Raw genomic sequence first — 23,622 nt, forward strand, 5'->3', positions numbered from 1 at the left:
TGGGGGCATCTTAGGCACTGTGGGGTGCTGAGCATCAGCTCTGGCCTCACCCACTCAATGCCAGGAACCCCAGTGCCACAAGCACAGCTGTCCCAGACATTGCCCTGTGTCCCCTGGGGACAGAGTTGCTCCAAGTCAGCGCCCTGGTCCAGAAGGACTTCTCAGCCTTTTCTATTGTTGCCACCCCCTCCCCCAGATTCTTTTACACTGTTCTTCCTAATTGCCCTGTTTTAACACTGAAGGCATGCTGTATATCGGCTGGCGTGCTATTTGTGTATCTGTTCTCTACACAAGAGAGGAAGGTTTTTCTGCCCCTAGCAAGGAGCAGTGCCACCCCTAGTGACAACACACATGAGGACTGGTCTGGGGGACTCCTTCATGGCCCCCCACCGGCTCAGCGTGGGTTCCCTTGTAAATAACTTTTTCTAGTTCTGGGGTTTCTGAGGCCTGCTGCCCCGGCCTAGCGCTGGCGGGGCTCAAAGTGGGGATCTGTGGCCCCCTTCATTTTCAGCACCCCCCTCCCTGTTGCCAGGGCTGGGAGGGCTCGGGGGAACACAGGGGCCCAGGATGAGTCTGCAGGGGATTCTTGCTCCTCCATACGCTCCCTCCAGCACATGTCTGCCGCGCCAAGCTTCAAACTCATCTAGGCAGGAAGGCTTTGCAGAGCCACAGTGTAATTGCGTCCCCCACCCCCACCCCCGCATCGGTGAACACACCAGCCTTGGCCTCCTCTTGCACACTCCCTGGTTTCTCTTAGTTCTGTTCACGGTGGTTTGGGTCCTGAAGAGCATCGGTGTCTGCTTCCCTGAGGTCTCCACGCCCGCTCAGTGCCCTGACAGGCCTGTGCTCTGCTCCTTGTCCTCCTGGGGCCGTGGCAGCTCTGGTGGGTGAGAGACAAACGTCCCAATCCTTTCTCTCTCCTTCCATTGCTGTCACCATGCCCAGGTTGTCTGCAGGTTACGGGCAGTTGTGTGCAGGCTTCCCACTGGCTCCGCAGGTGGGTTTGGGAAACCCACACGTCTTGCTGGGGGTGGGGGCCACCGGGCCCTCGGAAGGTGCCGCCCACTCATCCCATGTACCACTTCCTCTGTCTTCCAGCGCTTCTCCAGCGCTGGCTGCCAGCCCGCTGGCAGGCACGTGGCCGCATGGCACTGGGAGAAGGATGCTGGCCGCGGTATGGCTCGCTCACATTGGTGGGCCTGCCATAGTGGCTTTGCTGCTTTTCTTGGTAGAACTGGGAGTCTAAGATTGAAATCTGCAGACCAGGTCGCTCCCCCTCGGCACTGCTGACATTAGGGCCGGGTCACACTCTATGGGGGAGTCCTGGGCACTGTGGGGTGCTACTCAGTTCCCCACCCACTTGATGCCAGAAGCACCCCCAGTTGTGACAACCACAGATGTCTCCATGCATTGCCCAGTGTCCCCTGGGGGCAGAGTCAAAAGGTGAGAGACCCCCCCCCTGGGCTCGCAAGGCTCCTGGATGAGCACGTTTCTCTTCCCTACCCCTCCTCTTCGCTACCCAGGCCTCTTTGGTGCTGCTAGCAGGTGAGCTCTGGGGGACAGTGGCCACGTCTGGCCCAAAGTGGGGAGTTGAGGCCTTTTCTAGATGAGGGTGTGGTCTGGGCAGAGCCCGGGTAGGGCCCACCTGTTCCGCCTCCTCGGAAGGCCTCCACCCCTCTGTTCACGGGCTTGCCTGCCTTCCTGCTGGGCACAGTTTGTTTCTTGGCCATGGTAAGTGCCGTGGGGATGAGGTTTGTTGCGAGGCCTGCTCCCCTCTCAGTGGTGGCAAGGGAGCCTGGAGAACTAGAGGAAGAGGGAAAAGGGGGAGCCTGAGGATGAAGAGGGGCTGCGGGCTGGCGTTGGGGCGCTCAGCCCGGCTCTGTTCTGGGCTAGAGCAGGCCGGGGCTGTTGGCAGTGTTATGGGCACACCCTTGGGAAGTGCCTGGCACAGAGCGCTCTGGGTTCATCATTATTATTGTGGTTGTCATCGTTATCTGTGCAGAAGAGTCGTGGGGGGTGGTCACAGATAGGCAGGAGGACCTTCTCAGCTGTCCATGTAAGAAACTTCCCTTCCCAGGGTAGGGCAGCATAAGAGGAAGGGGATAGGTTCTAATGGGCAGAAGTCACACCTTCGGACGCTGGGGAGGCTGACAATGACACACAGATGAGGCTTCTTTTAGGTAGAATGGGAAGAAGGTGACTTTGGGGCTCTGGCGTCCTAGGGGGCAGCGTCAGTTGAAGGTCCTCAAGACCTTGCCAGGTCCCTGGCTGTCGGGGGCTGGCCATCAGGAGCAGCAGGAAGCAGGCCCTGGAGCCAAGGACCAAGGGAGCCCTGGGAGCCCTGCGCCTAATTGTTTTGTTTATGAAGCGCTTCCGAGAGTTTCCAGTGGATTTCCTAATGAACTGGTTTGTTGTCTGCTCGCTGCAGTGCTGGTAATTGCATCAGAAACAGGGGGCCGCGTCTGTGGGCCCTCAGAGCAGATGCCACCTCCCCGGCTGGGTTTCTGCTCCCTGTCTTTGGTTGGTTAACACTTTGTGGTCTGAAGTGCCAGGGACACACCCCACCCCCACCCAGTCATCCCCGGAGGAACATGTTTGTCACCCGCCTTGGCCGGCCCCTGCAAGTCACTGCTCAGCTACCAGGAGACAAGGAATGAGACCGGCGAGCTGCAGGGAGGAGACGGACAAGAGATAAGAATGCCGGACAGATTTCTGACATTAGAACATCTGCCACAAGCAAAGGGGTGGGGCAGGGCAGCGGCAGCCAGATAGCGGGTGCTTCTTGGAGGAGGCGCACTTCGCATTGATGCTGCAGCTGGATCCTGGTATATTTGTGTCCCGAGGCCACCATCGCAAAATGCCATAAACAGGGGCCTGGGCAAGAGCAGTGGCCTCTCCCTGTCTTCACCTTTCCAAGGAGTCAGCAGGGACACGCTCCCTCCGAGGACTCCACGGAGGGCCTTCCTTCATCTCCCAGCTTCTGCAGGTGGCTGGCAATCATTGGTGTCCCTTGGCTTATAGACACATTTCTCTAATCTCTGCCTCAGTCACCACGTGGCCTCTCCCTGTGTGTCTGTCTGTCTGTCTCTCTCATAAGGACACCAGTCATTGGATTTAGGACCCACCCTAATCCAGGACCTCACTCACCTTAACCAATTAGATCGTCAAAAATCCTATTTTGAAATCAGGTCCCATTCTGAGGTCCCTGGTAGGCATGAATTGGGGAGCACTCTTCAACCCTGTAAGCCTGGGGAGCACGGGGGGAAAGCATTCCAGACCAAGGAACAGAAAACTCAAAGACTCTGGGGGTAAGAGAGCAAGGAGGCCAACTGCCCGGCTGTGTGCAGTGGGGTGGAGAGGAGGGGCGGTGTGGGCCTTGGGCTTTAGGGCGGGCTCTGTGCGCTGAGCGGTGGGGACGTGCGGGAGGCCAGGGAGCAGGCCAGCCGAGTGTCTGGGCACAGGGAGGACCACGTAGTGAGAAGACAGAGAAGGAAGGACCAGTGCCAAGGCTGCACTGTCCACCACAAAGCCACCGGCTGGCTATGTGGCCATTTCACTGTAAATTAATTAAAATGAAGTAAAACAAACATTCTGCACCTGGGTCGCATCAGCGAGTTCTAGTTACGAGCCACGTAGGCTGGTGGCGACCACATGGGACACAGATGCAGGCATTAGCCGTACTCTCAGGCAGCTCAGTGAGGGCGTCCAAGTAGAGGTGTCATGGGCTCTGCAGCTTGGTGGGCCAGGGCCGGGAGGTGCTGACGGGGTAGGGGGGCCTTTGGGTTTGTACCTGTGGCCCTGCACGTGACAGAGTTGTCACCTGGAAGACTGGCTCATGCCTGACCTGGCCCTCCCCACATGGGGTTTGCTGCTCCTGAGGACACCTGTCTCCATGCACTGCAAGGCAGGCTTGCGCACACATTTGTCTGTGGCCGGTGGCTGTTGAACTGCCCTCTGCGCCCCACGTAGCCCTGCGTGTCCCGCCTGGCTCCTGACGTAGGGCCAGAGTTGGCGCTGCTGCTTGGACGAGAAAATAAGTGGGTCCCTGTGGTCAGATGCTGTTTGGGTTAATGATTTCATTGAACCACATTTAATAATTTCTCTTTAAGCCAATTACAGCATCTCTCTCCCACTTTGCTATTTTATATGAGCAAACTTGAATGTCTATTCAATCTGTTAAAAAAGAGGTGGCCTCTGATTAAAGCTCGGTGCTATGTAAATCGGGGGAATGTGGCAGATAAGACCCCGGAGCTCCAAGGCACAGCCCAGCCTCATTACTTTATACCAGGCTCGTCAGTCATTTTCCAGCCTGCCCACATGTCCCGAGGAGCCTGGAACAGACCGCTGAAAGCTCCCAACAAGGAGTGTGTGGCGTGCCTTTGATTGCTGTCCGTCCTGCTATGACACGTCCACCTTTACTGGGGTGACCAGCCATTAGGGCCTGGGTGACTTAGTGCTGCCAAGGACCAAAGCTGGAGAGGAGCGGAGTGTGGAGCTTGGCACCCCTAGAGGAAGGTTTGGGGAGGGGGGAGAGGAACAGGTGGGCGTAGGACCAGGATGAGGGGCTTCTGCCACCCCTTCTACCTGCGGGCTGACAGCGTGGCTCTCTCCCCCAGAGCCAGGGTGCCCTGTCCCGTGCTGCCTGCTGACTGACGCCTGCTTGTGGGGTAGCGGCCTGCGAGCCATGGGGAAGTGCTTGGCACTCCTGGCGCCATGGAAATGCCAAGTGGTAGGATCCTCTGGGTTGTGTTGGGCATTCACATTCATTCCTGTGAAGAGGTTAAATTTATTTTGCTTTCGAACTCAGAGAGGGAGAGGTGGAGTTGAGACGGCCAGCCCTCAGTTACCATCCTACAGTGGGGTCCCCAGTGGGAGCTAGGGTTTTGTGCTGGTGGCCGACCCTGTGGGAGGCGTCCTGCCATGTGCCCTACGCATGGGGAGCCTGGTGCCATGGGCCCTCTGAGCCTGCCCTCTACAGCTGGGACAGCTCCAGCCAAGCACTCCTGGGCCCCATGGGCCACCAGCCCTGAGACCGACGACATTCTGATTTCTATTTTTCATGCTTTGGAAAGGAGAAATCTATTTGTCTCTGCTCAGGGCCCTGCTCTGATAACCAGCGGCAAACCTCCACCCTACCCTGTTTTCTCATTTTCCTCAAATTTAGCAGTTGGTCCTGGGAGACCCTAGCACGCGTGTCAGGCTGTTTGACGTGTCAGTCTTCTGACACAGGGTGACAGCCTCCCTGCTCCTGGCTCGGCGCTCACATTAGGCCCAGGGCCCCTCGACTCAGTGGTTGTAACTCATCGTTTATCATTTGGAAGTGACAAGTGTGCGTCTCGTTGAGCCTTTGGCCGGCTCTCTCACGATCCCCAGCCTTTCGTATGGGTTTGAGCCACTGGGGTCACGTAAGCTGGTGCTTATGTGATGGGGCTTCGTGTTAGGGGCGCCCTGTGTAGGGAATGAGCTGAGCCCTGGTGGCAGGGGTTTCTGCCCTGTGAGGCCCCAGCCCCGCCGAACCCTCTCTATACCCCCATCCCCTCCATGTCCCTTCTGTCTCCTCCCTGTCACCTCTTTTCCCTCCCCTCCTCTGTGTGCTTGTCCTATCCCCCCATCTCCTCCCCCTGCAGAACTGGAGCTAGACACATGCATCCCAGGGTTCTGGGGGACCCTGGTGAGTCTGTGAGTCTCAGTTACAGGGTGGGCAAGGAGGCAAGAGAAGGGACCCTCCCCTACGCCTCATCTGGGCTAAGGTGCCGATAACTGAAGTGGCAGGAGGAGAGGGCACGGGAGGGGCTCCGTCCCGGCAACCCAGGGGGAGTGTCAGGTTTTCCTGAGTGGAGGGGGCCCTCCTCTGGCCTGTGGCCACGGCCCCCCAGTTTCTCTGGAAGCTGCTGTGGGGCAGGCCCAGCGCTGTGCAGCCGCATCAATTCAGCCTGATTAGTTCAGAGCCTGTAATAGTTCCGACGTGGGAGATGGGACTCATTTTGAGCTAAAAGTTGGAAACCATTTTGCTCTGGGTTTTTATGGCCTCAATTGCAGAATCTAATCTAAGATCAGTGCCTTTCTTTTTAAACATCTGAAACCTTGGGAAATTGCTTCTACTCCGAGTCGGACTGTTCTGAAGGCTCCAGAAGCCAAGCCTATCGCTTGGACCTCATCTTAGACGTGTCCCTTAGCTGCATACAAATGGTACTGCATGTAGGTGTAGCACCCACCACCACAAAAGATGGAAAAATAAATGCCCACTGCAAAGGCCTTGGCTGGTTTCCCCCTCCTGCTGTGGGCCTTGGCACGGTACCGTTCAGTAAGCTAGGATGACCGAGGGCCTGACCCCTTCTTCCCCAACATGTCGTTTCAGGACCTTGGTTCCTGTGCTCTTCCATTTATGAGTGCCTGAGTCCATTAACACGGAAAACCCTAGGGCAGTCCCAGGAAGAGTGTATGAAACCTGTAGCTTGGATTAGGAGCTGGCTCCTCTGCTAGGAGGAGCACCTGTGATCCCCTGGACAGCATGGGGCAGGTCCCACTGGGCCCCCAGGTCCTGTTTGAGGCACAGTCTGGGCCCGGGGGTGGGTGAAGTGCCGCTGGCCTGTTGGGCTCTGGCGTGTGTTCCCCACTGTGAGTGGCCAGCTCAGGCTGCAGGTGCAAGGGGCAGGTGGCCCAGAGAGGTGGAGCCCTAGGCCGGGCCTCTGGGCATCGGACTCTAGGTGCTTCCTGGTACCTAATGAGAGTTGGATTCTGGAAGCAGATGGCAGGTAGTGTGCAGCCCGCCGTGCGTGGTCAAAAACAGGACTGCAGTAAGTTCCCACGAGGACACCTGTCTCGGTCAACTCAGGCTGCTCTAACCAAGTATAATACCAGAGACTGGCCGGCTTAAACAACAGACATTTTTTTTTTTCACAGTTCGGGAGAGGGAAGCCCAAGAACAGGGTGCCAGCATCGCTGGGTTCTGCTGGGGACCCTCTTCTTGGGTTGCATACGGCTGGCTTATTGCTGTCCTCACATGCTGAGAGATTTGGGCTCTCTTCTTCCTCTTCTAAGGACACTAGTCCTATAGGATCCAGACCCCACCCTTACGACCTCATTTAACTTGAACGCTCACCGAATGCCCGTCTCCAGATACAGTCACATCAGGGTCCAGGGCTTCAACATAGGAATGTGGGGGGCACAACTCAGGCCATAGCATGTGTCTGTCGTCACTCACCCAGTTCACTCAAGTTGGCATGTGGGAGGGAAGTTCACCACCAAGGTCATTAGCCCTCAAGGTACCCTGTAAAAATTATTTTATGATTTAAATCAAGTTTCGGCAAACTTTCTGTAAAGGACCAGATAGTGAATATTTGGAGATTTGCGGGCCATACAGTCTCCACGTGACTGCTCAGCTTTGCTGTAGCAGCACCAGTGCCACCATGGACAGGACCGTGTGTCAATAAAACTTTATTTACAAAAACAGGTGGCAAACTACAATCGAAAGAACCATGGTTGGTGTTTGATGAATATCCTTGGCTTTTTCTAAAGATTTTTGCTCATAATTGGGGCTTTGCTCTATTCTTGACTGTGCATTTTGTATTTCTTCAGATAACAGATCCATCCTAAGAGTGTTTGTGTTATTTAAATGGTGCCGTTGGACAGATTTATCATTTATCTAATCTGTCCACGATTGAACACGAACTGTGGCATGTGTGTGTGTGTGTGTGTGTGTGTGTGTGTTTCTGTCAGTAATGAAGCAGAGAATGACTTTGTCTGGATTTCTCACTTCCTTGGGCAAGATCCCTAGGAAGGGGAGGTGAGGGCCGCACTTGCCTCAAGTGTGAAAGGAGCTGCGTTCTTCATTTTGTCCAGGGCTCGTCAGAACTGCAAGGCTCCAAGTCTCTGTCCAGCTGGCAGCTGGCGTGTGCTGTCTCCAGCAGCTTAGCCTTGCTGGGCGACGTGTGGGGGGATGGTGGCTAAGCCAGTCCTGTCCCTGCTCCTCTGAGGGAGTGTGCAGGGAGCAGAGCTATGGCTTTTCTCCGCTGTCACTTGAAACAGCCTTGGTTCCTCCTGTGTTCAGGGAGCGCCATTGAATGCCTTCCACTGATTAATTAAACTGGCGCAGGCAGCCCCTGGAACAGTGGTGCTGGCGCCGTCAAGGGCTCTTTGAGGTGCACTTTGCGGGCTGTCAGGCCTCTCTCGATGTCAGGCGCCGTCTGAGAGCCAGTTTCTGCTCACGAGTGTTGGGGGATCTGAGAGGGGTACCCACTCAGCCTCAGCCCAAATCGTGCTTCTTCACTATGCTGGCAGCTTGGCATCACTGGTGAACTGGGAGTGGCCACAGGTTCTGTGCCCAGGATTGGGGTGGAGGCCAGTGGGGGGTGGGAGGCTGAGCCCTCTGTAGACAGGCAACCTTTGGACAGGAGGCTGACCTCAAGGCCCAAGACAGGCCTAGGATGGGGACCCACTGATAATGCAGCTTGTCTAGCAACAGACCATCTGTAGGGGCTGGTGGTGGGACCCAGGCCATGCCTCTGCACCCCCGCCTCCCTGCCTCTTGCCTTTACTCCTTCACGTGTCCCCATATGCCCCACTGAGCACTAGTGGAACCAGCCACTGGGCCCTGGCTAATAATGAGCAGGACCCCGTGCTGTTCTGCGGCCTCATTACCTCGTGGCTCTCAGAGTGGGAGGTCCCGCCCCTCACGGTTCTGGTGGCTGAGTGCTTTATGCCTCCGCCAGGGTACAGAGAGCCCTGGAGCGTACTCAGGACTGCAGGGGGTCCCTTAGACCTCCCCCGCCCCCAATTGTGCCCTACTTCTCTATCAGAAACTAATGACACGGTCAAACTCCCTTGGAGGGCATACTCTGTCCCTGTTGCTGTGCTAAGGCGGGGGACCGCCAAGTAGAGGAGCTGGAATGAGAGCAGCAGAAACTGTCAGCTCATCACTCCAGCAGTTCCTTACGAAAACGCCTGTCCCAGAAGTTTTGGGAGCCAGATGGGCGGGAAGGGGAGGACGATCTGGGGCCTCGTCGTTAATGAAAACAAACAGTGCGATTTTCTCTCAGCCTCAGTTCCCTCCCTGGGTGCAGCACCAAGGCTGCCCTGAGGTCTCCGCCACCAGCCTCTGGCCTACAGCCTGCTTGAGACCCCTCCAGGACGGCCTCTGCAGAGGGGAGGTGCTCCGTGCATGCTTCTGGGCCTCCTGACATGAAACAGCAGCGCGTGACAGTTCGCTATGCACTTGGCCTGAAAACATGATGGCCATGTGGGGGAGCTGTTTCAGGGTCTGACATGGTCAGTCCCGGAAAGTTGCCTTAGCAATTTCCTCTCCCAAACTCTCAGGCAGAAACGGCAATGGGTCTGCAGTGCCTGCACCCCTGAGCTCAGCTGCTCAGCCCACGGAGGTGACTGTCACTGTGTCCTAAACCTGGGAGGCTGGCACTCCTTACCCCTAGGACCCACAGGACCTTGCCTCGTTCCCACTGTCTTCTCCCTGGGTGCCCATGTTCCCTAAATCTTCATCCCCCCACACATGACAAAGCCCACCCCCGCCAGAACCCGCACAGACATGAGGGTGGCTGTCCCCAGTGGCTTAGTCCTGGCCTGACGGGGGGCAAGGGCTGAGCTCTAGGCCACCAAGCAGGGCAGGTGGCTCCATGGCACCTGTCCATGTGCCCTCGCCACAGGCTCACACAGGTGCTTTTTTTAATTACATAAGGAAAAGCAATTGCAGAGCCGCTCAATACAAATCCCTTAAGCTGCTGTTGATGGTGACGCCTGGGAGGCTGAGGCCCAGCCAGGAATCCGAAACTCGGGCACCATCTGTGCTCCCACCACTCCACAGCCAGATTACGCGGCCAGCCTTTCTGGGCTGCGCAGTTTTTCATTAAATGAATTGAGTTTGCTGGGAATCGCTTGGTCATAAATATTCCCTCTCGCTCGCGGTCTTGTCATTGCTGTCCCCGCGTCCAAGCCCCTGCATGCAGGCTGGCAGCGGGGAGGGTGGAGGGTGCCGGGGCTGCAGGAAATTCCTGGGACATTTTTCGCAGCCTCTCCTGCATCCCTACCCACAGCTGCCTCTGAATTTGGGTCATAAATACTTCACTGTTTCCCGAGCAAATTGAGGGAAGTTTGGAAGGTTTGTCAGGGCAAGGTACATAATTGCCGCATTTAATGAAGGGCTTTTCCTTTCTGTTTCCTTCATTTCCATTGAGAAAGTGGCAGTGACAGCGCGAAGGTTGTCAAAGGAGGACGAGATGTGCATTTAAAATGGAAATGAGATTTTAGCTACGGGTTTGGAAATGAGCTGCTTCGGAGCCTGTTTGTTTGACAGGGAGGCAGGTAGAGTGGCCACCGGAGTTCCCAGGGGGCAGGTGGAGTCCAAGCTGCAGGGGCTGCAATGCAGGTGGCCCCTAGGCATGTCCCTGAGGGGCAGCTGCCCCAAGGCCTCCCGTCACAGCTCTCAGGACAGGGGTGTCCCCAGGTATGTGTGTCTCCCGAAAGAGTCAAGAGGCAAGGACTGTAGCCACTTTAGAGGGAGGCAAGTGCAGCACCCTAGGGTCAAGTCCACTCCTGAGGACCCCTTGTCTTCTGTACGCCCCGCCACCCACACAGCTTCCACATAGCTTCAGCCATCCCTGTGGAGGCTCCTCTTCCAGAAGTCTGCCTCCCTTTCTAGGGGCTACTCTATCCTCTGGAGCCTAGCCCAGAAGCCAGCAAACTACCACCTATGCCAAAGCCAAGCCTCTACCTGTTTTTGTAAATGAAGTTTTGTTGGCACACAGCCATGCCCGTTCGTTTATGTAGCATCTATGATGCTTCCCAGTTACAGGGCAGAGTTGAGAGGTTGTGACAGAGACTGTTTGGCCCTTTATGGAATTTGCCACCCGTACTCTGGACCAGAGGTTCCCCTCCCTCTCGCAGTATGATTCTCTTCCAGCCCAATCTTGACCTTTCCCCGCAGGTAAGTGGGAGACCAGGGCCTCCTGGGTTCTTCCCACTGACAGAGGGCTCCCTGTCGGGTCCTGCGTCCGGGATCCTTGGCTGGCTTCTCGGGCCCACAACTCCTCAAGTGTCCATGTTTCCGGGATACCTGCGATGCCTCCTGTACAGTGCCCAGCCCTGGGGGCCACCCTGATGCTGTGACATGGAGAGAGGGGCTTTGGGAGCATGTGGTTTGTTGAAGGGGGTGGTGCTCAGAGCATAGCAGGGATCCTATTTCAGTCTATCCTCGTCTCACATGTTTGCTCCTTGCTTGAAGCTCCCAGACACAGGGGACCCCCCACCAACACACACACACACACACACACACACACACACACACACACTATCCAGGGCAGTGTCTGTTCCCTGGTACACGGTATTCCAGCTCCTTTCCTCACTAGGCCACTTTCAGTCCAATTCTGGCCCCCCTGGGGCAAGTTGCTGAGCCTCCTAGGTCCTCGGCTTCCTCTCTCAAACCCTGCGAGCCAGGGACTTCGAGCAGGGGTGTGTGACATACCTTCTGGAAATCACCTTAGTTTCCTTTGTAGTTTTTGGAACTGACAACTTTTCCGTCTTTTTACCCCTTGGATTCCCTGCTGTGTCTGACGGGAGGCTTGGTTTGAGCTGACAAGAAGCAGCCGGAACTCAGCCCCGTGAGGCCTCTCGCTCCTGCGCTGGCTCTCAGGCCTGCTGGTCCTCGAGCTCATTTCTCGGCACCATGTGCCAGGTGGCAGTGACCCCAGTGGGGTGGACCAAAGGCTCACATTGGGGGGTACAGCTCAGAAAAGGACTTTTGGTAGCCTTCCACTTGGAGCAGGAAGGTGCCATTTCCTGTCTCGTGAAGAAGTTGTAGCTTCTGTCTCAGTGGGGTGGCTCGCCCGCGGGCTTAGACGGTGTCTCCCGCCTCCCGCAGTGCACGTGCCGGAAAGACATGGTCAAGATCTCCATGGATGTCTTCGTGCGCATCCTGCAGCCGGAGCGCTACGAGCTGTGGAAGCAAGGCAAGGACCTCACCGTGCTGGACCACACCAGGCCCACGGCCCTCAGCAGCCCCGAGCTCAGCTCCTGGAGCACCTCCCGGACCTCGCTCAAAGCCAAGCTCCTCCGCAGGTGAGTCGCCAAGGAGCCTCGCTATGCCCGGCTCCGCTGGTGACCCCGTAAGCGACCCCCACCAGCCGCTCCCCACTGGCTGGTGGCTGCAGGCCGCACCCCTCCTTTCCTCTCTCCTCCTCCTCCTCCACTTCCTCTTCCCATTCTTGCTGCTTCTGAGTCAGTGTGTGTGCGTATTTCTCAGGCCCCAAGTTTCTCGTGTGTGCGGTCAGTGGGCTTCCAGGCAGGTGGTGTCTGTTGTCCTTCTCGCTCGTCTATTCGCGACCCTGGGTACGAGAGCCCTGTGTCTCTGTGTAGGGGCTGTTGGGCCCCTTCTTGACTCTAGCAATGGAACGTCCCGTGCTGGAGTCACGGGGCACCGGGGTAGCCTGGCCCTCGGTCTGTGTGCTGGCCCCTGCCCTTTCTTGTCTGGTTGCGTGTTTGGGCATTTCTGATAACGTAATGCTCACATCTGCTGTCACAGAGCTAACGGCCCCCAAGGACCTCCTTTAGCACCCCCATTCTGTCTCAGGAAGCCCCTCATGACCCCTGCCTTCCAGGACAGCATGGTGGCTGCCCACCCGTGTGCCTGAGTCTTACGGGGGAGGAGACGGTGAAGTGGCTGCACCCTGCTGGCTCCGACGTCAAGGCCATGGGGACATGGGTGGCAGGTCTGGGCAGAGGAGGAAATCGACTTCCTGTCAGGGGTGAGATGCCAGGGAGCGCTGTGCCCCCGTGGTGCCTGGCAGCCCCAGAAGCGTCAGGCCCCATTTTGCTCCTTCTCTGGGAAATGTCCAGGCTTTGAGGGCTCTGAGCTGCTCACACAGAGTTCTAATGGATATGGATACCTTTTTGGTGCCCAAGGGACGTTCAGCAAGTCCTCGCTGGGCCTGGGTGTACGCTGCGGCGGGGAGGGATGGACCAGAGCGCCGCTGTTTGCAGTGTAGCCAACCAGGTGGTCTCTGTCACGATCACTCAACGCCGCGAACACTGTAAGACAGTGCACATTCAGTAAACAGCATAGCATGCCCCAATAAAACTTTATTTGTGGACACTGAAGTGGGAATTTTGTATCATTTTCAGGTGCCACAAAATGTTATTATTCTTTTAACTTTCGAACCATTTAAAAATGGAAACACCGCTCTTAGTCTGTGGGACGTACCTAAACAGGCAGCGGGTGGATCCGATCCTCGGGCGAGGTTTTCCATCTGCAGCCGCTCAGTCACTTCCAGCTTCTCTTGACCCCACTGGAGATACACAGCTGGCCCCAGGGCCTGGCTCCTGAGGGGGTGGGCGCTCGCCAGTGCCCCGTTGGTGGCACTCCCACACTCTGCAGAAACACCCCTGTAACTCTTTCTGGGAAAAATCATCCTGAGGAGCGGTCACACCTGGTCGAGAACCTTCTGCCCCCACAGGGCTGTTCTGGTTTTCAATGTGTCCATCTGTGAATCACAAATCTGGGGCAGTCTCAGCCTCACCCACATGTTTTCCCCACCCCTCGGCCTCTCTCTATGAGAATGTTCTGTCAGCCCAGAATGCTTTCACATCTGTTCCTGACAGCCCGCCTGAAGGTGAGTCTCTCTTTTCTGATTTCTTTTGTTGTCTGTCCTTTTGATTTCCCGCTCTCCTGTGTGTCCTCAAGAAAAGCGACTTCTCTGTGAGGCCGGGTGGTGGCAGCAGCTTTCCCAGCAGGGCAAGCTTGCTGAACAGAGCAAGAGGAGACGCAGTATTTGCATAATGGCTAATTGGCTGTGGCTTAGGCTAATTGGTCAACAGAGCAGACTGCCAATAAACAGGCGGCACACTCCAGAAATGGACGGGATTAGAGGGCCAGGGACCCAGCTGCTGCCGACTGTCTGTGCGCAGAGGAAGCTGCCCCACAGCCCCCTCCCTGCCCGCTGCCCCCTCACCCCCCGCCCCCAGCCCAGCCGGCCCTCACTGGAGGGTTCCCGGCCGCTTGTCACGCTCTGTTCCTTTCTGGAGCGTTTCTCTCCTGCCTCTCCCTCCCTTGCTTCCGACCTGGGGAGCTGTAATATTCCGACAGTGGGACTGAATAACAAATTAAGTCGTGTTCCCAAGGATATAATTTTCTTTAAAGCCTTCAGTATGTAAAATAAGGTTGATTCCCTTTAAGTCATGGTAGGGGGGGCCTTTCTCTGAAAAGGTTGACTTGGGGGACTTATGTTTGAAAGCCCCCCTGCTCGATCATCAGTGACTCAGAATTGCCTGTGCCTTTCTCTCCTGGTCCCGTGCCCGCTCCACGTGGCTGTCCTGCCCCTGCCCAGCTGTGCCTGGTCTCCGCTGAGGGGGGCTACCCTGAGCCTCAGAGTTTGTTGTGGGGGAACAGTGACCTGTGCTCGATAGATAGGGATAGGGGCAGATCTGGCTCCTAGACCAGAGTGGTGTATTCCTCCTCCCTGTCCCCCTCCCCCACACGTGGACACTGGGGTGGCTGTTTTCTGTGGGAGCTGGTCCTGAGCACAGTGGGGTGTTGAGCAGCATTCCTGCCCCCACCGAATCAATGCCAGGAGCTTCCCCAGTCGTGACAACCACAGATGTCCTTAGACACCACCCAGTGTCCCTAGACAGATGCTGTGACTGTCTGCTGTCCCCCTGCCCCCACCCCTCCCCTCCCTGTGCAGCCTCTCTTCATCCCCTGGGACCTGCAGCTTCTCCCTGGTCCTTGCTCAGACCTGCTCAGCGAGGTCCCACCCTCACCCCATGACCGTCCAGCCTTCCTGACAGCCCCCCACACTGCACCCCACATGGCATCTTGGAGCAGAGGCCAGGTGTGGGTCCTGCTGGGAGAAAATGATCTGCTGGGCTCTTGTTGCCCTCCCGTGGATTTATCTTCTGTGCCTCAATCTTGTCAGAACTACTGACCCCACCCCACGACAGACAGGGCACAAAGCTGGGACCTTCGTGCTCCTTGCTGTGCAGCCCTTCGGCCCTCAGCACCAGGTAGGACCCTGCTTGGCTGGCACAGGCCACCATGGAGTGTGGCACTGTGCCCCGGCCCGTCTCCATCAGCCTCCCCTCCTCTGGTTCCTACCCACAGACTTTCTCCGTGTGCAGACTGCCTTTCCTCTCGCGTCCTCTTTGTTTCTAATGAGAGTTCGAGAAACGAGCTGCCACTGCCACACTCATGCAGGGAGGATGGAGAGGAGACGTGCTTCCTCACCGGGGCCCATGGGTCCCAGCCCACCCCAGCTCCTGAGGGCTCCACTGGTCGTGGCCTCCAGCTGCCCACCTGGGAGGCCATCAGCTGAGCGTGGCCAAGAGCCTTCGGCTCTGCTCACCCACCCAAACCACCTATCCCCCACCGCCCATGGATCACCATGGAAACGAAGGGACAGGAGCAGTGCCTGTGTCCTCTTTGATGCCTCCTGACCCCACTCAGGGTCCCAAGTCAGACTGGGCACCACTGAACCTCTGACCCCACTCCTGCCAGGGCCGCCCTGGCCCTGCCAAGGTCCTGAGCCTTTCCCCACAGACTCAGCTCCCAGCCGCTCACAGGTAGACCCTGTGACTTGTGGGGCCTGCCCGGCCAAGGAGCTTGTTGCCCTGGTGACTTACTGAATGTTTCCTAAACGGTTCTTCCCCAGAGCACACTATGCAATTTCTCCACAGCAAAGGTCTCTAAACACCACACACCTAATTATCTGTGGGGGTGTGAAGCACTGAGAGGAAAGGGGCTCGTGTCCTGGGGCTCCACAGGGGGGACAGGTGCGGGGTGCATCGCTCACAGCTCCTGCTCCTGGACCCAGGGGCTGTGCCGGCACCTGCCGCTTTGGCTGCCCCGAATTCCTCCTGTAGAGTCAGAAGTCCTGGGCAACAGTTGGTTCTGTGAGAGCTGCCAGCCCTACCTTAGGGTGTAGAGGCGCTGTGTGCTCTGGGCCCCTCGGTGACCAGACCCAGAGCCACTCTGAGCCCACTGCATGGGGCAGTGGCTCAAGGAGCCCCCCACTCTGCCTCTCCTGCCATCTGGGGTCCAGGGACGCCTGCTTCTATCTGGAAATATTGTTCTATGTATTTGGATTTGGTCCTAGTAATTGGTTTGTATAAACTTAACCAAGTGACGTCTAGTTGAACCTGATAAGTAAAGTGTGTGTTTATCGCTATCCTGACCTGTGCCCTGAAATGCCACTAAATGACCATAAAGGAGTGACAAAGAACGGGAGAGGGGGCCGTGACAGCTGAATAGCAGCAGCAAGCTTTGAAAAGAAGGAAAGAAGGGCAGGCAATACCTGACTTGGAAGCACAGAGAAAACTCAAGTCCATGGGCCTGTAGACGGGGCGGCTGGTTCGTGCTGAGGAACTCTGGAAAGGCCTGGGTTTCTGAGACACATACCTCCTGGGGGTGGGGACCGACGTGGGCTGGAGGCAGGCGTGAGGAATTGCTGGGCTCATGGCCCCCTGCCCCCACCTCATCTCCCTGCTGCCTGGTGAGGTTGACCTGGGTGGTTCTGGGCAGGAGAGAGGGGCCTTCCTGGGGTTGGGATGGTGGGAGCCTGGCTGCGAGCCCCATGTACCCCCAGCCCCGAGGCCAGAGACTGTGAGAGTGCTCTCCAGGTCACAGAGTGATCCAGCAGAGCAAATCTACAGATCCCAATATCGGGGTTCACCCCCTTCAACAAGCCCTGCTCGCACATGAACCGCCACCAGCAACCTTCTTAGTCCCTTGCACAACTCAGCCAGCGGTCTCTAAACCTCTGAGGAAACTCCCAGAGCGAAAGGCAGAGAAGCTTCTCAAACTAAAAGGAAAAGAGGAACTCCACAGAGAGAGAGGATGCAGTGAGCGGAAGAAAACTTCCACATTCCTCTCAGAGGGAGGATGGCCTGTGCATTTATGATAGAAGAATGTGTTGATGTAAAAAAGAAACATTTAGGAAAGAGATGGCTCTTGGACACTTAAAATGAGAGCAGAGAAAACGTAAGAGATGAGTTGGGAGACAGCTTGGGGGACCCAATAAAGTGCCACATAGAAAGACCGAGCTGGAAAGCAGGTCAGAGGCTCCACTGAGGAACTCCATCCTCTACCAGTTTTCAGGCAAAGAGGAAAACTGTTTCCTGGGACCCAAAGACTTGCATTTTCAGATTAAAAAGTCTGGCACAGGATGAAAATTACACCGTGGCCACTCTGCAATTCCACAACTCTTGGCTTAAACACAAGATCTCCAGAGCTTCTGGAATGAATAAGTTTGTCAACATGAAGAAGAAGACACCTGCCGGGCCCCGGACTTAGTGATCATAATGCTACAGGCTAACAAAGGGACAAGGCCTTCAAGTCAGGAGGTAAATCATTGTCAGCCTAGAAATATGGTATGTGCCCAGCCAAATTACCAACCAAATGTGCGAGAGAAATGAAGATCTTTTTAGACATGCAAAGTCCCAGATTTCCATCCTTTCTGAGGAAGCTACTGGAGGGTGTGCTCCAGCTAAACAAGGCATCAGCCAGGAAAGAGGTGGGATCAAGGCAACCTAATCCAACCCAGGAGGGTCTAAGCCAGTCTTAAGATAAGGATGTCATGGAGGAGTACGTGACCACTCCCTGCGAGGGAGACCACTCCAAGAGCTTGGAGGTGACCAAGAAAGCCAAGTGTCTGTGAGAGGGGGCCGATTACTAACTCCAGGAAGAGGGAGCAAAGAATGCGGTGCAAGCAGCTCAGTTGCTCATGGGTGAACAATATTTACAGAGTCAGAACAAGGTAAATATAGAATTCCACAACCGAAGATGGTGGCAGATGCAGGAAGAGAAGCTGGTGGGTGTGGAAGCAGGAAGCATGGCTACACCCTACCTACGTGTCTGCAGCTCCGTAACTCAACGAGGAAGCCAGAACCAAAAAAAGAAAAACAAAAGGAAGCAGCGTGAGGAGACGTGGAAGTAACTACAAGCAGGAACAGCTAAGGGAGGATGGTTGGTGGGTTGGTGTCATGTCTGGGGAGTGACCAGACTACGGTTTAGGATGTGCCTGATGGACGCCTCTCCCCCAAATTCGGAGGCAAATTGGCCACAGATCCTTCCCATGTTACTCTCCCAACTTACGTTCTCACAAAAGGGGTGTTTCTTTACATGCCGACGTTGACCTTGCCTTCTCCCTGTAGTAGAGTGTGGTCCTCTGCCTCCATCTGTCTAGTTCTGCCCATTCTGGGAGTCTCTGCATTGGGGAGGCCCAGTGGTGCTGGGGGGCCCCAGAGATCTGAGCCCAGTGGAGCATTGGCAGCTGAGGAAAGCCTGGGCTCTGAGGCCCCCCGTGGGGACATCCTTGGACAGCCCTGGGAGCAGGCAGGGCAGGGTCAGAAGTGGACTCCAGGGCTGGTTCCGGGCTCTGGTGGGAAGAGGGCAAGAGAGGGGCCGAGGGGCCGGGCAGCTGCAGGAAACCGAGGCCAGGTGAGTTGGCAGTAGGGGAACGAACACCCCTCTACTGGGTGCTCCTGGGGGCCAATGTGAAGGTTCGTTTTAGGTGCCTGGCCCTGGAGCCCCGCAGCGTTCCCAGACTTGGAGAGAAGCCCCTCCTCGGACGACAGCTAGTGATGAAAGCTGGCTGCACCTACTGCTAGATCCCGGGGCTCTCCGCCTGTCTGCCTGGGAGGGGCCGCAGCTGGCATTTCCCAAACTCACCCTGTGTGGATTCGCTGGTGGCTCTGTTGTGGGGGAGTGTCCCCGGGGCGGCCTGAGTCTCTAGCTCCTGTTTCCCCCCACCCCCACCCCGCCTGTCCTCCTGCCCCCGCCCCACCCCCCTCCCAGTGACCCGTGCACGCCATGCTGTGTGTGATGCCATGCCTCTGCCCATGATGCTCCCCCTGGAATGCTCCCTGCTTTTCGCCTCTAGTCATGGGGTGATTCATGCTGCAAATGTCAAGTGGGGCTTGTCATGTGCCTGCCGGGAGTTGCCTGGGCTCAGGGGACATGGAGCAGCAGAGGCCAGGGCCCTTGAGTTAGGTAGCTGAGCCATGAGAACACCAGCAGTGATTAGTGTTAGGGGATGGTTAGAAGGGGCTCCCCAGAAGCCATTGTGGAGAGCAGGGGCTGGCTGGGGGGGGCGGCGAGAAAGCTGTCAGGTCTGGCTGCTGCAGGCACCCCTGGGTGGGGGTTCGGGGTCCTGGTGTTGGGAGCCTTCAGGGCCTCCCTGGGCCCCCAACCAGTCCCAGTCAGATAGCCCTGCTTCTCCTTGGTGACCACTGGTCCTTGGAAGTGTGGTTGCCACAAGGACCCCGATAGGGCCCCCATGTCTGAGTCTGAGCCCATTGGCGCCATATGGAGAACTCACGGGTGGCAGGAAGCTGTAGCTAGCACCTCTCAGAAATGCTGCTGACTGGGAGAGATGAAAAGCTAGTGGGGGCTGGTCACGAAGCCTGGAGCCTGTGGCCACAGGGGGCACCCCCATTCCCTGGAAAGCATTATTGCCTTGCACAGGGCTGGGTCTCCTCACATGCCCACCTCTGCCTGAGCTCCTGGGGCACCACACACCTCCTGTTAGTCTATCAGCCGCTCTGTCCCCTCCTGGAAGGCTCCTGGACCCCGTTTCCCAGAACCCCGCAGGTGCCCCAGTCGCTGACCTGCAGACTCACTCCATTGCTTTCTTTTCTTCCTTTTTAACCCCAGTTCTCCCTTGTCTTCACTAAGAAGCCATCACTGAGTCTCCTCTTGAATTCTCACTGGGGTCCAAGGTTCACCCCTGTGTCCCTAGGACTGTTGCACCCTGAGCCGAGGTTGGGTGTGAGGCCATGCCTTCCCTGCAGCCTGGGCCCTGCCCCAGAGGCGGGCATTGGGGATGGGGTGAGGAGGGGCCGCCCTGGGCCTGGAGCTCCTGAGTGTGGAGAGAAACTCAGGGAGCACAGGGAGCTGGATGGAAGCATGTGCCGCAGACAAGCCCCTTAGATGAGGCATTCTGGGGAGTTAACACACGTCCTAGAGAAAAACTCCCTGACATTTACATTCTAGACAAATTAGTCTGAAAGAAAGCAGACACTGGAAAAAGACTGAGGAGGAGAGGAAACCAAATCTAGAGAGGAAGAAAGAGCAGAGCAAAAAGCCGGGGCTGTCGTAAGTGTACCTTTTGTTTCGTTTGTCGTCTAGGCATTTTTCACAAGCTGCTGTTTCCATCGCGGTCACACTCCCCGCCCCTCCCGCCCCCACCACACGGGGGCTCCTGGAGCCCAGGGTCCTGTCCCATCATCCCATCTCCAGCTGTCATCAGCACGAGCTTGACAAAACACCATCATCCCCACTGCCCTCCCCCCCAGGCCTCTCTCCCTCTACTACTCTTGCCCCCAGGAGCCACCCCACTGGGCCCCCTGTCTCCCGGCTCTCGTTGGGGAACTCCATTCTGCCAGGCAGAGTACGCTAACTGGGGGCTTCTCATGTCAGTTTTACCTCCTGTCTGACGACTCTCTCTCTAGGTCTCACCGGAAACGCAGTCAGCCCAAGAAGCCCAAGGCAGAAGACCCCAAGTCACCAGGGGAGGGGGTGGCAGGGGCAGCCCTCCTGGAGGAGGCTGGTGGCAGTGTGAAGGAGGAGACCCCGCAGGAAGCCGACCCCGAGGATGAGGAGGAGGACCCCCAGCTGCCACCACAAGGCCGCGAGGCAGAGAGCGCAGAAGGTCAGTCCTGACCGGGCGGGCAGGCCTGTTGCCCACGCGGCTCCTTCCTGACCCCGCGCCGGCGTTCGCTGTGGCCACATTGTCCCTGCTCTTAGAATCGAATTCATGTGCTTTCCTGGCTGGGTGAGGCCTTCCCTAAAAACATGTGTTCTGGAGGGTGCTGTGAAAAGTTGGTCTTCTCCCAGGAACTAAAGAGAGGTGATCTCAGTCTGTTGGGGTTTCTCTTACACCACCACTGGCTGGGTGGCTTAAGAATAACAGACATTTGTTTCTCACAGTTCTGGAGGCTGGGAGTCCAAAGTTAGGCTGCCGGTGTGGCCAGGTTCTGGGGAGGGTCCTCTTCCGGGTCACAGATGGCGGCCTTCTTGCTGTGACCACACGTGGATGAGCCAGATAGCTCTGCAGCCTCTGCTGGAGGGGCACTGATCCAACTCACGAGGGCCCTACCCTCATGGCCCGACCACCTCCCACAGGCCCCATCTCCTAAGACGATCGCATTAAGGGTTAAGTTTCATGTGCGTTTTGGGGGGACATAGACATTCGGTCCATAGCAGAGGTGGTATCTGCCTCATTGTGAAACAGGATGGCCTGCTATTTGTGGCCAGACATTGGAGCTAGTGGGGGGGACAGCCCCTGCCTAGCTGGCAGACCCCGTTGGACATGAGGGTGGAACCGGGGTTGTGGTGGGGGTGTCTAAGAAATGTGCCTTTCATGCATCATGGACCCTTTCACCCTGGAATATTAATCTGTGAGCATTTTAAAGGTTCCCACTCCCGTGTTTGACAGTGTTTCCTTTTCATTTTTATGGCTGATTTTGTTTTCCTAATTTTATAGCTTCAGCTCCTAGTAGCTACTCCCCAGGGTAGAGGAGGAGCCCTCTCTTCTCTGACTCTTTCTAGGCGTCAGTAAAGGGGACCTGGAGGGCAGCTCACCTCCGCAGTGGTGCCTCAGGCCCTGGTCACAGGCTGTAAGTCGCGAGAGGGTTCTGCTCGGGTCCTCGGTTTCCCTCTTTGTGGCTCTGTCTTGGAATGTGTGCGCCCAGCATGGTCCTGCTTGTCTCAGAGGGATCCGTGGGGCACAGTCCAAAGCAGGCACATGCCCCCCGACATACCTACAGGCTGGTGCTGAGGGCTGCAGTTAGAGAGTGACTGTGTCCCCTAGCTGGAAGGGTGAGTGGCCCTGAGGGGGACCCCCAGGCGCTCACCAGAGGACGAGCGGAGAGTTTCTGGGTGAATTGTATGCTGGTGCCTGCCCACATGGCCCAGTAGGGCGTCACAGAGCTGCTCAGCCCACACAGGTCTGGACAGCCCAGAAAGCAAGAGAGGAAAAGTGCCCAGTGGGAGAAGAGGCACGCGCCATCACTGTCTGGGTGTGGGCGCGATCCCCTGCATAGAAAGCGGTCCGGGGACTGAGCCATCAAGCACACGGGGTACGTGAGCCCCATACGCAGAAGCCCGGTCTCGTTCCCATGGACCAGCCATGGACAGACAGCGTCATCTGCAAGGCGCCACTTACAATAAAAGCAGCCAGAGTGTAATGTATCTTGGAACAAGGCTCATAGAAAATAAGAGGCCTTTGTGGAGAAAACTAGTGACGATGAAAAGCCAAGAATTGCTAAGTAAATGGAGCCATGTGTGTTGGGAAAACTCCCCCTGGTGAATGTACCAATTATCTAGGGGTTTTCGCAGCTCCTTTCAGGATCCTGGGGGGTATTGACCTAACTGCAGATGGAGGGAGAGAGGTGGAAGAAGGGAGGTCTGGAGACTGGCCATCAATTCACAGGACAGAGGACACCCTCCTCCACGGCGGGTGGGAGACGTGAAGGCCACCGTTCTTCACCTGGGGTCTCTCAGACGTGGCCTCGAATATCATGGGGGCCACGTATGCATGAAGTCCCATTCACTTAAAGACAGAACACTTGCCAAACCAGACAATGGATGGTTGAGGGAGCATTTGAGTCTGCTCGGGCCGCCTAACAGCACCGCAGACAGGGAGAGACCTCACCAACAAGTTTATCATCTCAAGGGTCTGGAGGCCGAAGGTCCACGGTCAGGGAGTTGGTGGGGCTGCTTCCTTCTGGGCCTCCTTAGCTTGTAGAGGACCGTCTCCACGTTCTCTCCCTGTGCCAGTGTTTCTGCCCACATGTCCCTCTTGTGGAAGGACATCAGTCACATTGCATTCGGGCCACCCTGATGACCTCATCTGGGCTCATGACATCTGCAATGACTCTTTCTAAATAAGGCCACCTTCTGAGGACTTCAACACAGGAATTAGGGGGGCAACACAGTTCAGTCCATAACAGAGAATAAACAGTCCAAACAAGAGGGGACAGGAAGTGGCGGGTTGCCCCCAGGGGTGTCCAGTGAGGGAGCTGGGAGAGGCAGCTTCCTGTGTCGTGTGTGGTACGTGCTCCGGGATGTAAGAAATACAACCGAATGCACGGTCCGTGAGACAGTTGGGTGGTCAAACTCGGGCTGTGATGGGTAAATAATGAGCTCTCCAAGGTGGGCCCCTGGACCGAGAGCCTCGTATCTCGGGGGATGCTTCCCCAGCTTACCACCTAAACAGGAGGTTCTGTGTCCCTTGAGAGTAAATCATGTGCTATAGGCAAAAAAAACAAGCCACGGAGAAGGGGACACATGCCTTCTTTCCCAGCCATCTGGCATCTGCACCCCCCTCCACAGTCTCATCCCAGGACCCCTGGGACTTTTCCCAAAGGGCTTCAGGGCGGCAGGCCCGTGATGGTCGCAGTCTCATGTGGTGGGGCCATAGTGCAGGGCCCCGGGGCTGTGGCTTCTATCAGCTTCCAGAGGACCCCAGGGAGAGGGGGGCCATTCTGAGGTGGCGTCTGCTCAGGGCCGGCAGGGCTCCCTGACTCTACACCTGTCCCTGTCCCACGACAGCCTCGTTCCCAAGAAGGAGGAGCGAGGTATGGGAGGTCTCCCCAAACACCCGCTCCTCTCGAAAGGAAGTG

General features: G+C 56.8%; 1 protein-coding gene across 3 annotated transcripts in view; it reads left to right on the forward strand.

Moving 5' to 3' along the window:
- KDM4B (lysine demethylase 4B) overlaps nt 1-23,622 on the forward strand; it is a 137,046-nt gene that overhangs the window by 95,091 nt on the left and 18,333 nt on the right. Inside the window, exons 10-12 of one of the 3 annotated variants that reach the window (XM_074337631.1) lie at nt 11,870-12,066; nt 19,991-20,092; nt 20,449-20,648. In XM_074337631.1, coding sequence (XP_074193732.1) covers nt 11,870-12,066; nt 19,991-20,092; nt 20,449-20,648 — 499 coding nt within the window. Of the gene's footprint in view, nt 1-11,869; nt 12,067-12,605; nt 12,753-12,909; nt 13,105-19,990; nt 20,093-20,448; nt 20,649-23,622 lie in introns of those variants that run through there. The other 2 variants (XM_074337633.1, XM_074337632.1) reach the window with 2 other exon arrangements.

Source organism: Rhinolophus sinicus, linkage group LG07 (assembly GCF_036562045.2).
Source record: "Rhinolophus sinicus isolate RSC01 linkage group LG07, ASM3656204v1, whole genome shotgun sequence".
Taxonomy (NCBI): Eukaryota; Metazoa; Chordata; class Mammalia; order Chiroptera; family Rhinolophidae; genus Rhinolophus; species Rhinolophus sinicus.